Here is a 15,748-nt window from a genome sequence, read left to right as displayed (position 1 = left end):
AACATTCTACAGGTTCTATAGAGCATTTGGTAAATTAAAACAAGAGGCCCAGAGGGCCTGTATTGCTTACCTGGTTTGTTTCATCCAAACATCAACATATGCATGTTCAGGTTAAATTAATAGCTTATTTGTTGATGTCAAACAATGCTATATACGGTAATGGTTGGGGATCTAAATGGTTTCAAAGATATATCAAAGAATCTAAATCCCCATCACCTAAAGATGCTACCAGTCATATATGAGTGATATTAAATCCCTTTGGTCCAGAGAAGAAATAAAGCCAAATTGCTACTTTTTATTCCATCCCTCAGCCCCTAGGAGTCAGCTCAGTCATTTGTAGCTTTATGAATCCCCAACCCCTTTTAAGGGATACTACCAGTCAAATATAAGTAATATCTGTTGCTTAGTTCAAGAGAATTAGTCCTGCTTAGCAATACAGGCAAATTGTTCCCTTTTGACCCTGCCCCTCAGGCCCCTCAGGCTCCTGGGAAGTCAGCCCCATCATTGCTAAAATTTGAATCCATCCACCTAGGGCTGCTACCAATAAAATATAAATATTATATATTGCTTAGTTCCAGAGAAGATGTTAATGTCAATAATGCCAAATGGACCCTTTTTGGCCCTTGATCCCCGGGTCAGCCCTATCATTTGTATGAATTATATAAGCTCACCTTGGTCCATCGAACCAGGTGAGTCTAAAATGGTTCAATCTTAATATTTCGAGATGATTACAGAGGTAATTGAGAAATATAAAAGACAAAACCTAATTGTGTACCATTAAAAGGGGAATCAAAGGGTCATACTCGTACAATTATTTAAGGTAAGTAAAGTTCTATTTGGTCTTTAATTACCTGTCTGGAAGATGAAGGTGATAGCGACGGCGGTCTAGACTAGCAATGATTATGTGACAGTAGTATCTACAACACCAGTACACCTTTAACAAGAAATCAGAATCTCCACAGAGCTGCGTCAAAAGAAGATGTTATATATTGATTCCCTTATCAACGGTCCTTTTAATTGCTGATAAAAGACAATGTAAAGCTCGTAACATCAGGTGATTCCAAGTGAGACAGTCTGTTATCAGGGGAGTGCAATATGGTGCAGTCGATGATTCCATGTGAAGTGTTCAATGAGTCTGACTTATAAATACTCAACCTTCTTCTTCCTAGGCCACTGCAGCAGTATGATCGTTAAAAGTTTGTCATCATAATGTACATTACATTCTATATTTGTTACATCTTCATTACACAAAACAACAGGATTTCATCAATCACGTGATCATCTACGAGTAGTACAGTAAATTAACATTGCCTATTTGTTTACAATTTAAATTCAATAATTATGTCCGTTGTCTTCAATGGTTAACATCAAACTAATGTAATCGTGCAGTGCTGTATAACTATGTATTTTGCTGCTTTGCTTTTGTCTTTGTGACTTTGCTGCCAAGCAATGTGTTCAATCTTGTTTTGATCTTGTATTGCCAATCAATTTGTTCAATCTCCTTATCGCTCCTGTGTTGCCTAGCAATGTGTTAAATCTCCTTATCATTTATGTATTGCCTACCAATGTGCCAAGCAAAATATGTGTTAAATCTCCTCCTTATTGTTCCTATATGTTGCCTAGCAATGTGTTCAATCTTTCATCATTCCAGTATTGCCGAGCAATGTGTTCAATCTCTTTACCGTTCCTGTATTGCCTAGCAATGTGTTCAATCTCTATACTGTTCCTATATGTTGCCTGGCAATGTGTTCAATCTTTCATCATTCCTGTATTGCCTAGCAATGTGTTCAATCTCTTTACCGTTCCTGTATTGCCTAGCAATGTGTTCAATCTCTCTATCATTCCTGTATTGCCTAGCAATGTGTTCAATCTCTTTACCGTTCCTGTATTGTCTAGCAATGTGTTCAATCTCTCCATCAATACTGTATTGCCTAGCAATGTGTTCAATCTCTTTACTGTTCCTGTATTGCCTAGCAATGTGTTCAATCTTTCATCATTCCTGTATTGCCTAGCAATGTGTTCAATCTCTTTACCGTTCGTGTATTGCCTAGCAATGGTTCAATCTTTCATCATTCCTGTATTGCCTAGCAATGTGTTCAATCTCTTTACTGTTCTGTATTGCCTAGCAATGTGTTCAATCTCTTTACCGTTCCTGTATTGCCTAGCAATGTGTTCAATCTCTTTACCGTTCCTGTATTGCCTAACAATGTGTTCAATCTCTTTACCGTTCCTGTATTGCCTAGCAATGTGTTCAATCTCTTTACCGTTCCTGTATTGCCTAGCAATGTGTTCAATCTTTCATCATTCCTGTATTGCCTAGCAATGTGTTCAATCTCTTTACCGTTCGTGTATTGCCTAGCAATGGTTCAATCTTTCATCATTCCTGTATTGCCTAGCAATGTGTTCAATCTCTTTACTGTTCTGTATTGCCTAGCAATGTGTTCAATCTCTTTACCGTTCCTGTATTGCCTAGCAATGTGTTCAATCTCTTTACCGTTCCTGTATTGCCTAACAATGTGTTCAATCTTTCATCATTCCTGTATTGCCTAGCAATGTGTTCAATCTCTTTAACATTCCTTTACTGCCAAGCAGTGATTTTAAATTTATTGCTATCCTTGAATGCTTTTCGTTGTGAAAATGTCAGTATAGTTTTCTAAAAGAAGAATTGCTCCAAGGCATCTTGATTTAAGTTTTTATATGACAATTTAAAACATGGATAATAAGTAAAATAGACAACAAATTAATTTATTTACAAACAAAGCAAACAACAAATATAAGAGGCTGATGATACACAAATCTTTTACACATCATGGGCCTCATAATAACAACAACATTAATCGAACAGGAAGTGGATTAATTACACTCATTCATAAAATCAGAACATTGGCCTCATAATAACAACAGTAATCGAACAGGAAGTGGATTAATTACACTCATTCATAAAATCAGAACAATGGCCTTATGATAACAACAGTAATCGAACAGGAAGTGGATTACATTGGCCTCATAATAACAACAGTAATCTAACAGGAAGTGGAATAATTATACTCAATCAGGAAATCACACCATGGACCTCATAACAACAATAATATTTCAACAGGAAGTGGATTAATTATACTCAATCAGAAAATCACACCATGGGCCTCATAATAACAACAATAATTTAACAGGAAGTGGATCGATTACACTCAATCAAGAAATCACATTAAGGACATCATAACAGAAATCTAACAGGAAGTGGATTAGCACTCAATCTGGAAATCATATCATGGGCCTAATAATGAAAACACTTATTAGACAGGAAGTGGATTTATCATACCAGATTAGGTAATCATCTGATGGGAATCATAGGTTGACAACTCTTATCTAACAGGAAGTGGATGTAAATCACCTTAAATCTGTCATCTAATCTTTCTTTCTGAACACAGCACAGAGTGTTCTAAGTTATATGCGAGTAGCTTAAACGGTGTTCTGTAATACGTTTGCACAATCAAATAATGCTAAGAGTTTTTCTACTCTTTGACTTCATATAGCTAAGTATGGTTTGTATGGGAAAGAAAAATGCTATTTCTTTGACAATTCTGTTCTATACTGCTAAAAAATCTTCCAAAATACTAAAAAAAAAGGAAGTGAACGTAATGATATACTCATCAGGGAATACCAGGAAGGCCTTATTATAAATGGCACCGGTCTTGTGATGGCATTAGTCTGACACAAAGATGCGGGTGTTGTGTTAATAAATAACAATAACACATGTAAAAACTATAGTTACTGCACATCATTACAGTAATCTTGATCTCTTTGTTGTCTCCAGTTCTGAGAGCTGACAACAACGCTCTTCACAGCAGAATGAACAGAAATGATAATCATTTCACAGCTTCATTAGGTAATGCACAAATGTATCCTAACACTGAAATTTAAAGAGGGTTTGGTGTTTAAGCGTATCAGATAATGGAAGTTACAAGGCCAAAGATGTATGCATGAGGGAAATCACATCACACATCTACAAAATACGTAACCAGAATTAACAACCAGACAACGTAACCGAATATAACGATGAACCAGAAAGAGGATTAGAAAGCCAATACCTACAGAGGAAATTGATTTAGAAAAAATGCAGTTTCCTGTAAAGAATTTTCACCATTTCAAGCTGAATGATACAATCATTGACAGGGGAATTAAGCATGCTCATTTTCCCCATGAAAACACTTTTTTTTTCAGATTGCCAAACATGTTTTTAAATTGTCAATTTCAGATTTGTTTAAAAACAATTAAGATGAAGAAATATTGAAACACAAAAAGTCAAATTCCATCCATCATTGCAGGATCAGTATTTTGATTGCTCAAATGTTGAAATGTAGTCCTGAATTTACAGATCCTCGAGATCCCGACGGTGTTTCACTACAGGTTGACAGACTGGGACCCCCAAACAATGGAGGGCGCACATGGCCATTCAGCAACTCTGTCTTTTCATTCTCCTCAACAGAATCTGGAAGTCAAATCACAAAATAGATCTGTTCAAAACTTTTGATGTATATTCGGCATCAGATATTCATGTTAATTCAAGAACTCAATATGACATTCCAAAGCCATTCTATGACAAAAGAATGAAGTTTAACAATTTCCTCATTTCTCTAGCTGTTTATTCAATGTCTCATAGATATCAGAACAGAATTCAATGTGCTTGCAACTATAGCAACCAAACAAGAAAACACATTAATGTTGACTTTTGAATATTTACTTGCAGTAATGATGCACAACAAACAGTAATGTTCATTTAAACACATACAATTACATGTACAAAAATAATTTAGAGTGCATGATTAAATCAAAGTGTCAAGGCTAGGCCACTCATAGGTGCTGTGCATGAGGAATCAAATTAAAGGAGGGCAGCAAGTATTATATTGATACAAAATGGCAGGAAATAAGAAAACAGTTTAGTTTTTGTTCTTTCAGTGCACATTCCTGGATGTTTTACTGAGGACGATCCTATTTCATTTTAAGGAATTGTTTTTACATTAAAAAGGCTGTGGTTGTGTTAACTTTCTGCTGAAAGATGCAGAAATACTTTTTTAAAGATCACTTGAACTGACATACTATGATTAAGTTAAATTCTTAGATTGATTAATCTCGTGACGTCCATCATTGTTCTTGGTAAACCATATGGCGATTCCTTACGTAGAAGATTCCCATGAATTACTATTCCAGTATATTTTGGTTCCATGTTTTTAAGAAGCCCTCTATTTACAGCTTTTTTCTCCATATATTAATTGATCTGAATTATGATTAGATATGAGATCTTTGATAACTTTTGTCAGAAGAAGCTTGTCTCGGAAATTTGTTTGTTACCGATGAATGGGCCTACCTTATCTATTACGGTGACCTGTTGAATCGCGCATACATGTTATATATATTGTACAACCTCTTTATTGCTATCAGAATCTACATTGCAGAAAAAGCTTGGTTTTGCCTCATCATCACTTCAACTAGCACCGCCATTTTTTAGTCCTATTTTATGGAAATGACGTCAGAACTTCAGAAGTATTCTATTTTCATTTTGAGGATCAAATGAAGAAACAATCAGAGATTTCACTTGTCAATTGCCAATTGGAAAATCCGAGATTTAAAACAGTCTTTGATAGGTGATCAGTATTTTTATCAATCGAAGAGGTGACTTTTCAATGTCGCATCGTTTCGAGTGTATACAAGTAACCTGCCCTGCACAAACCTGAAGCAGCAAGCGTAATAATTTGCAAAGAAAATAGTTTGGAATATTCAATGTCAAATAGTCATTGTGAACATTTCTACTATAATTTTTTCATCTTAAACAGATGTCTTCAAACATTTAAAAGCATGAATCATATTACTGAGTTACAAACAAATACTTTGCGGAAGGAGTTTTTTTGGGGGAAGAATAATTTCCGGTCCCTATCCTGAACTCATCAGCATTTTCATAGATATAAGCGACACTTTGAATCCCCCAAGAGTTCTGAATGAATTTGTCATCGCGAAAGTCTGCAGTGATAGCTATATAGGTGGCTGAGGTTCAACACCACACAAAAAACACAAGTTAAAAATAATTACAGTAAGTGAACAAATATATATGCCAAATGAGTAGCTTCACTGATAGGTGGGCCGGGCCGGATTGTTCATGCCAGCATGTGTACCATTATAATGAAATAAACTTAACAATCCTATCAGTAATTGGTGTATACATTTATTGATAGTTATTTCAAAGAAACATTTTTATGAGAATTGTGTCAGAATGAAATGGTTACAAATTGTCTCCTGTGGTTAACAGATTTACTATCTCATCTCTACCATTTTGCTTGTCAGAATATATTTTTGATGTGTTTTAATTAAAACCCTAATTCACCACAGCAGTTTTATACATTATCACAGCCCTGAATAAAACATTTTAACAAGTTTTCCAACACCCTGACTAATCTGACATTACATTAGTAACTTCCAATTAGTTAGATTTAAAACATTTCAATGAAGATGAATTTTTGTTTACATTTTTATTAAATCCTTTAAAAATTATCTGTTTATATATCTGAAAGCATTATTTAAAGTTTAAACAATGAAGTATATATAAATTGATATCTATATTGATCGATTCTCTATTTTTAGTTCATGACCTGTTCATCTAACCTATAAATACTAACCTGTTCATCGAACCTATAAATACTGACCTGTTCATCTAATCTATAAATATTGACCCGTTCATCTAACCTATAAATACTGACCTGTTCATCTAACCTATAGATACTGACCTGTTCATCTAATCTATAAATACTGACCTGTTCATCTAACCTATAAATACTGACCTGTTCATACTGACCTGTTCATCTAACCTATAAATACTGACCTGTTCATCTAACCTATAAATACTGACCTGTTCATCTAACCTATAAATACTGACCTGTTCATCTAACCTATAAATACTGACCTGTTCATCTAACCTATAAATACTGACCAGTTCATACTGACCTGTTCATACTGACCCGTTCATCTAATCTATAAATACTGACCTGTTCATCTAACCTAAAAATACTGACCTGTTCATCTAACCTAAAAATACTGACCTGTTCATCTAACCTATAGATACTGACCTGTTCATCTAACCTATAAATACTGACCTGTTCATCTAACCTATAAATACCGACTTGTTCATCTAACTTACAAGGGCCCAATGGGCCCAAATCGCTCACCTGCAATGCAGTGATCTTTTCATATATGGATCCTGCAGTTATTTGAAAGCATGCTACATGACCAATATAATGTCTCTCGGCACTTAAGCTATTCACTAAAAGTCATTTAAAGATTTAAGCATACTTGATCGACGTGACCTTGAATGTGAGTCAGGGTCATTCATTTGAACAAAGTTGGTAGCCCTTCACCCCAGCATGCTACAGACCAAATATCAACTCCCTTGGACGCTTGGTTATTGAGAGGAAGTCGCTTAAAGATTTTAGCCTTTTTGACTCCTGTGACCTTGAATGAAGGGCAAGGTCATTCATTTCAACAAACTTGAGAGCCCTTTACCCCAGCATGCTACAGGCCAAAAATTCGGTCTCTGGGACTCTTGGTTATTGAGAAGAAGTCGTTTAAAGATTTTAGCCTTTTTGACTCCTGTGACCTTGAATGAAGGTCAAGGTCATTCATTTGAACAAACTTGATAGCCCTTTACCCCAGTATTCTACAGACCCAATAACAACTCCCTGGGACTCTTGGTTATTGAGAAGAAGTCATTTAAAGATTTTAGCCTTTTTGACTCCTGTTACCTTGAATGAAGGTCAAGGTCATTCATTTGAACAAACTTGGTAGCCCTTTACCCTAGCATTCTACAGACCCAATATCAACTCCCTGGGACTCTTGGTTATTGAGAAGAAGTCGTTTAAAGATTTTAGCCCTTTTGACTCCTGTGACCTTGAATGAAGGTCAAGGTCATTCATTTGAACAAATTTGGTAGCCCTTCACCCCAGCATGCTACAGACCCAATATCAACTCCCTGGGACTCTTGGTTATTCAGAAGAAGTTGTTTAAAATTTTAGCCTTTTTGACTCCTGTGACCTTGAATGAAGGTCAAGGCCATTCATTTGAACAAACTTGGGAGCCCTTCACCCCAGCATGCTACAGGCCAAATATTAGGTCTCTTGGACTCTTGGTTATTGAGAAGAAGCCGTTTAAAGATTTTAGCCCTTTTGACTCCTGTTACCTTGAATGAAGGTCAAGGTCATTCATTTGAACAAACTTGGTAGCCCTTCACCCCAGCATGCTACAGGCCAAATATTAGGTCTCTGGGACTCTTGGTTATTGACAAGAAGTCGTTTAAAGATTTTAGCCTTTTTGACTCCTGTGACCTTGAATGAAGGTCAAGGTCATTCATTTGAACAAACTTGGTAGCCCTTCACCCCAGCATGCTACAGACCCAATATCAACTCCCTGGGACTCTTGGTTATTGAGAAGAAGTTGTTTAAAGATTTTAGCCTTTTTGACTCCTGTGACCTTGAATGAAGGTCAAGGTCATTCATTTGAACAAACTTGGTAGCCCTTAACCCCAGCATGCTATAGACCTAATATCAACTCCCTGGGACTCTTGGTTATTGAGAAGAAGTCGTTTAAATATTTTAGCCTTTTTGACTCCTGTGACCTTGAATGAAGGTCAAGGTCATTCATTTGAACAAACTTGGTAGCCCTTCACCCCAGCATGCTACAGGCCAAATATTAGGTCTCTGGGACTCTTGGTTATTGAGAAGAAGTTGTTTAAAGATTTTAGCCTTTTTGACTCATGTGACCTTGAATGAAGGTCAAGGTCATTCATTTGAACAAACTTGGTAGCCCTTCATCCCAGCATGCTACAGACCCAATATCAACTCCCTGGGACTCTTGGTTATTTAGAAGAAGTCGTTTAAAGATTTTTAAGCATATTTGACCCCTGTGACCTTGAATGATAGTCAAGGTCATTCATTTGAACAAACTTGGTAGCCCTTCACCCCAGCATGCTACAGACCCAATATCAACTCCCTGGGACTCTTGGTTATTGAGAAGAAGTCGTTTAAAGATTTTAGCCTTTTTGACCCCTGTGACCTTGAATGAAGGTCAACTTTATTCATTTGAACAAACTTGGTAGCCCTTCACCCCAGCATGCTACAGGCCCAATATTAGGTCTCTGGGCCTTTTGGTTATTGAGAAGAAGTTGCTTGAATGGAAAAGTTGACGCCGGCCGGCCGGACGACGGACGGACGACGGACGCCGCGCCACGGCATAAGCTCACTTGCCCTTCGGGCAGGTGAGCTAATGAATACTGACCTATTCATCTAACCTATAAATACTGACTGACCTGTTCATCTTACCTATAATACTGATTTCAGCATATTTGACCCCCATGACCTTGAATGAAGGTCAAGGCCATTCATTTTAACAATGTTGATAATCCTTCATCCCAGCATGCTACAAAGTCAATATCAGGTCATTTGGGAATTGGTTATTGAGAAAATGAAAGTGTAATTTGTTAATGACGCACTATGCCTGACTTTGTCTCAGGTGACCTAACAAGAGGCCCAATGGACCTGAATTGCTCACCTACTTCAAGAATAGGTTTAAGTCAATCATGCTGGTCATTTATATGCAGATTCTACACTTACAGTAAATATTGTAAGCCTTTATTTCAGCAAAAAGATTTTGAACGATTTTGAACAAAGCATTCTACAGGCCCCATTCCATTTCCCTGGGTTTCTTTGTTATTGTTTAAGTTGTTCAAAGATTTTATCATATTTGACCTCTGTGACCTTATATACCATCAAACTGCCTTCATTCCAAAACTGCTAATTCTAACCTCTAACCAAGTTAGAATTAATTCAAAAAAAATTTAATGAAAGTCAAAAATGAGTTTTCCCTATATAAACTATATTAAACTTTACTCCCTCCCCAGGGAGAAAATATGAGACCCCAGAGTCATGAAATAACTCTTTTGGTAAAGAGACTTAAGGCCTTTCTATTTGTGAAGAGGGTATAAGATTCTACCATATCTGGAAATTGAGAAAAAGTTTTTTGAAATTTTAGTCAATTTGACCTTTTTTTTGCCCCATCATTCAGTCCCTTGGTGGTGGGGAACATATAATTCACAATTTGGGTTGCCCTTTGGCCATGGAAGCTTCCTGCCAAATTTCATGGTTCAGCGGTTTTAGAGAAGAAGTTGAAAATATAAACAGATGACGCACATTGACGGACAAAAGACGATGAGTATAGGTTACAAAAGATTTCATATCTTACTTGAGACTTCATCTCAGGTGACCTAATTAAAGTGCTGTCAATCAGACTGACAGACAGTCTCTGCCAAAAAGATTGATGTACAGACAGACACAGTGATTACCATAGAGCACCCACCATTTTGAGCGGGGCCCTAATCAACTTTTTAACAAAATAGCTCAAACCCAAATAAAGTATATCATAAAGAAATAAATCAGCGAAAAACTGATTGACTACAGATCCTCCTCCATTTCCCTCACAACCTTACCTCACAGGGGAATACACCATCAACTGATGATATCACAGACCTGTAGTGAAACCTTACCTCACAGGGGGAATACACCGTCAACTGATGATATCACAAACCTTACCTCACAGGGGAATACACCGTCAACTGATGATATCACAAACCTTACCTCACAGGGGAATACACTGTCAACTGATAATATCACAAACCTTACCTCACAGGGGGAATACACCGTCAACTGATGATATCACAAACCTTACCTCACAGGGGAATACACCGTCAACTGATGATATCACAAACCTTACCTCACAGGGGGAATACACCGTCAACTGATGGTATCATGAACCTTACCTCACAGGGGGAATATACCGTCAACTGATGATATCACAAACCTTACCTCACAGGGGAATACACCGTCAACTGATGATATCACAAACCTTACCTCACAGGGGGAATACACCGTCAACTGATGATATCACAAACCTTACCTCACAGGGGGAATACACCGTCAACTGATGATATCACAAACCTTACCCCACAGGGGTATACACTGTCAGACTGTTTCTGATAGATGTATGATGATGTCTATTATTCACCAAACAAAGCTGACATTTCAACATCCTCCTCCAACTTTATTTTGAAAACCCAATTTGTAAGCAAAGAGAGATATCTAAATAAGGCATATCACACATCTGCGCATATAGTATTGACATATACGGCTCAAACCTTCCTACCCTCTCTGTCCTCTGAGATTCATGAAATATCACTGTTATTTAGCTCAATACATGTTTTCTTGACAAATACCACATTTTTGTTTCACAGAAGGTGAGCGGTAATTTAACTTTCTGTCCTTAGATAATAAAATGTTCACCTGCATTGTGCTTGCTGTATACAGACACGATAAAAAATCTATTTTTTGTTGACATGAGATGAGAGACCCGTGACATACAGTAACAAGGGCCCAATGGGCCCAAATCGCTCACCTGCAATGCAGTGATCTTTTCATATATGGATCCTGCAGTTATTTGAAAGCATGCTACAGGACCAATATAATGTCTCTCTGCACTTTGGCTTTTCACTAAAAGTCATTTAAAGATTTAAGCATACTTGATCGACGTGACCTTGAATGAAGGTCAAGGTCATTCATTTAAACAAACTTGGTAGCCCTTCACCCCAGCATGCTACAGAGCCAATATCAACTCCCTGGGACTCTTGGTAATTGAGAAGAAGTTGTTTAAAGATTTTAGCCTTTTTGACCCCTGTGACCTTGAATGAAGGTCAAGGTCATTCATTTGAACAAACTTGGTAGCCCTTTACCCCAGCATGCTACAGACCCAATATCAACTCTCTGGGACTCTTGGTTATTGAGAAGAAGTCGTTTAAAGATTTTAGCCTTTTTGACTCCTGTGACCTTGAATGAAAGTCAAGGTCATTCATTTGAACAAACTTGGTAGCCCTTCACCCCAGCATGCTACAGGCCAAATATTAGGTCTCTGGGACTCTTGGTTATTGAGAAGAAGTTGTTTAAAGATTTTAGCCTTTTTGACTCCTGTGACCTTGAATAAAAGTCAAGGTCATTCATTTGAAAAAACTTGGTAGCTCTTTACCCCAGCATGCTACAGGCCAAATATTAGGTCTCTGGGACAGTTGGTTATCGAGAAGAAGTCGTTTAAAGATTTTAGCCTTTTTGGCCCCTGTGACCTTGAATGAAAGTCAAGGCCATTCACTTGAACAAACTAGGTAGCCCTTCATCCCAGCATGCTACAGACCCAATATCAACTCCCTGGGACTGTTGGTTATTGAGAAGAAGTCGTTTGAAGATTTTAGCCTTTTTGACCCCTGTGACCTTGAATGAAGGTCAAGGTCATTCATTTGAACAAACTTGGTAGCCCTTCATCCCAGCATGCTACAGGCCAAATATTAGGTCTCTGGGACTCTTGGTTATTGAGAAGAAGTCGTTTAAAGATTTTAGCCTTTTTGACTCCTGTGACCTTGAATGAAAGTCAAGGTCATTCATTTGAACAAACTTGGTAGCCCTTCACCCCAGCATGCTACAGACCCAATATCAACTCCCTGGGACTCTTGGTTATTGAGAAGAAGTTGTTTAAAGATTTTAGCCTTTTTGACTCCTGTGACCTTGAATGAAGGTCAAGGTCATTCATTTGAACAAAATTGGTAGCCCTTTACCGCAGCATGCTACAGACCCAAAATCAACTCCCTGAGACTCTTGGTTATTGAGAAGAAGTCGTTTAAAGATTTTAGCCTTTTTGACTCCTGTGACCTTGAATGAAAGTCAAGGTCTTCATTTGAACAAACTTGGGAGCCCTTCACCCCAGCATGCTACAGGCCAAATATTAGGCCTCTGGGACTCTTGGTTATTGAGAAGAAGTCGTTCAAAGATTTTAGCCTTTTTGACTCCTGTGACCTTGAATGACAGTCAAGGTCATTCATTTGAACAAACTTGGTAGCCCTTCACCCCAGCATGCTACAGACCCAATATCAACTCCCTGGGACTCTTGGTTATTGAGAAGAAGTCATTTAAAGATTTTAGCCTTTTTGACCCCTGTGACCTTGAATGAAAGTCAAGGTCATTCCTTTGAACAAACTTGCTAGCCCTTCACCCGAGCATGCTACAGACCCAATATCAACTCCCTGGGACTCTTGGTTATTGAGAAGAAGTTGTTTAAAGATTTTAGCCTTTTTGACTCCTGTGACCTTGAATGAAAGTCAAGGTCATTCATTTGAACAAACTTGGTAGCCCTTCACCCCAGCATGCTACAGACCCAATATCAAGTCCCTGGGACTCTTGGTTATTGAGAAGAAGTCGTTTAAAGATTTTAGCCTTTTTGACTCCTGTGACCTTGAATGAAGGTCAAGGTCATTCATTTGAACAAACTTGGTAGCCCTTCACCCCAGCATGCTACAGACCCAATATCAAGTCCCTGGGTCTTTTGGCTATTTAGAAGAAGTCGTCTAATTTTTTTTTAGCCTTTTTGACTCCTGTGACCTTGAATGAAAGTCAAGGTCATTCATTTGAACAAACTTGGTAGCCCTTTACCCCAGCATGCTACAGACCCAATATCAACTCCCTGGGACTGTTGGTTGTTGAGAAGAAGTCGTTTGAAGATTTTAGCCTTTTTGACTCCTGTGACCTTGAATGAAGGTCAAGGTCATTCATTTGAACAAACTTGGTAGCCCTTCACCCCAGCATGCTACAGGCCCAATATTAGGTCTCTAGGCCTTTTGGTTATTGAGAAGAAGTTGCTTGAATGGAAAGTTGACGCCGGACGGACGGCCGGACGGCCGACGGACGGACGACGGACGCCGCGCCACGGCATAAGCTCACTTGCCCTTCGGGCAGGTGAGCTAAATATATATACCCATCAATTTTCACAATTTGTAAAATATTTCCAATGTATACATATTTACACAGTATGTAGACAGATTATATATCATAGTCTCAATGATCTGTCAAATATTTTCAATATTAACACATGTATAACATGTAATGTATATGTACATTTTAAAAGCATTGTAAGAACAACCTGTCCTCTGTTGAATTTACAAAATTACGATCGGCTTGTTTGTTTTTAGATGACATTAGAGAAAAGAGAGGAGAGTATATAGGTCGATGATCTTTCTAAGCTCAAGATAGCCAGAATTTCCTTTCAGCCTATAGTTGTAGAATGTATGCTTAGAGAGCAATAGGTTGCCGAGATCGTGATATATCCTTCTTTTCACTGTTTATCATCCTCTTATTCTTGACCAGCTATCTTAGCTACCATGGTCCCTTCACCAGTTGGCACTCATAACGAATGTGAATGCCAACTAAAAACAGCTCAATGGGTATATTTAAGGATTAGCATAAATTATTTTTTCTGTTATACAGTCATAACAGAAAAAACTGGAGTGTACTCTAAATAAACCGCGAAGCGGTTTATGAAGAGAGTACACTCCAGTTTTTTATGTTATGACTGTATAACAGAAAAAATAATTTACGTTAATTCTTATAACTTAATTTCGTCTTATACACACCAAGATATTTCACTTTCTTTGGCGAACTCTTTTCTGTGATAAATTATTACGCAACGTCATCAGCCAATCAAAAATGACGTTACATTTCGCAACGTCAAAAATTTTGTTATGGAGGTATAACAAAATTATTTCAGCCAATGAAAATGCGTGTTTCATACAAAATTAAATTATATATATATATTATCAAATTTTAAGATACATTATGCCAGTTATACCCATACAACTGTAACATGTAATACTACTTTAATGTCATAATATTATACATCAACAATCTTACCATAAACTTGGGAGTTGCAGTGGGTTTTTTTTTCAAAAAAAGGCAGAAGTGATGGTTTGTCAAACTAAATATAAATTATACATATTACACTATATGTAGAAAGAAGAAAAGAATACATCTGATGATGTTCAGATACAAATGATACTTTGAAAGGCTGAAAAACCTAGGAAGACACAACAAGCATTCCATATTGACCCTATCTTGACCCCTTTTTGATGGCAATGTAACACCTATGCAGATAAGTTGATGTAACATAAAAGACCCCCAACATCTGTGGGGACAGCCGAGATAGGCTTTCTGTACTGTCTTGTGTGTAACTAACTTTAAGTTATAATCTACCTATACACATGCTTAATCAAGCAAAACTCTTATAAATTGCAAACAGCTGATTATTTAAGCCCTGGATATTTCAGTTTTGTTTCGCATCAAACAGCTTATGTGACCTGTCATCAGAGATTTTCATAATGTTCAAAAGTTGTAATTGTAAGGTAAATTTGTATCTAGTTGAAAAAAAATGTTTCTTTTTTTATTTCCTCTTTTTTTTTCAATTTTATGTTTGGGCTGAAAGCTTTCAAGGCTTTCAACAGACAGAATCACACGAGTGAATTAAACAATAGATTTTCTACTGTGTTGTGCATTACAGACATTTATCTGTGAAATAAAAGCCTTTTGAAAATTAATCTTGATATCAAACACAAAAAGCACATCAAAATATCAGGTTTTTCTTGGACTAAAAGCAAACTCATACATCTTGTGTACAAAGCGGTGTTATATATCTCATTCATTACAATGTTGTGTTTTTTTCTGTTTCATAATTTTCTTTCTAAAAGAAATACTTTTGTCATCAAAATCTAATACTAATCTGAAAGAATAACTCATGCCCGAAATGGGGCTTCAGGAAAGTATGAAGCAATGAAAGTCATCTAGTAAAATAC

General features: G+C 37.2%; 1 protein-coding gene across 1 annotated transcript in view; it reads right to left on the bottom strand.

The window, feature by feature from the left end:
- Nucleotides 1-2,724: 2,724 nt before the first annotated feature.
- The window catches only part of LOC117327577 (popeye domain-containing protein 3-like), a 50,930-nt gene continuing 37,906 nt past the window's right edge, over nt 2,725-15,748 (bottom strand). The window contains exon 8 of the mRNA XM_033884632.1: nt 2,725-4,489. Coding sequence (XP_033740523.1) covers nt 4,344-4,489 — 146 coding nt within the window. The 3' untranslated portion in view covers nt 2,725-4,343. The remainder of the gene's footprint in view (nt 4,490-15,748) is intronic.

The sequence above is a fragment of the Pecten maximus genome, chromosome 5 (assembly GCF_902652985.1).
Source record: "Pecten maximus chromosome 5, xPecMax1.1, whole genome shotgun sequence".
NCBI classification, from domain to species: domain Eukaryota; kingdom Metazoa; phylum Mollusca; class Bivalvia; order Pectinida; family Pectinidae; genus Pecten; species Pecten maximus.
Note: the sequence above shows the minus strand (reverse complement) of the source record. Positions and strands in the feature narration are given on the sequence as shown.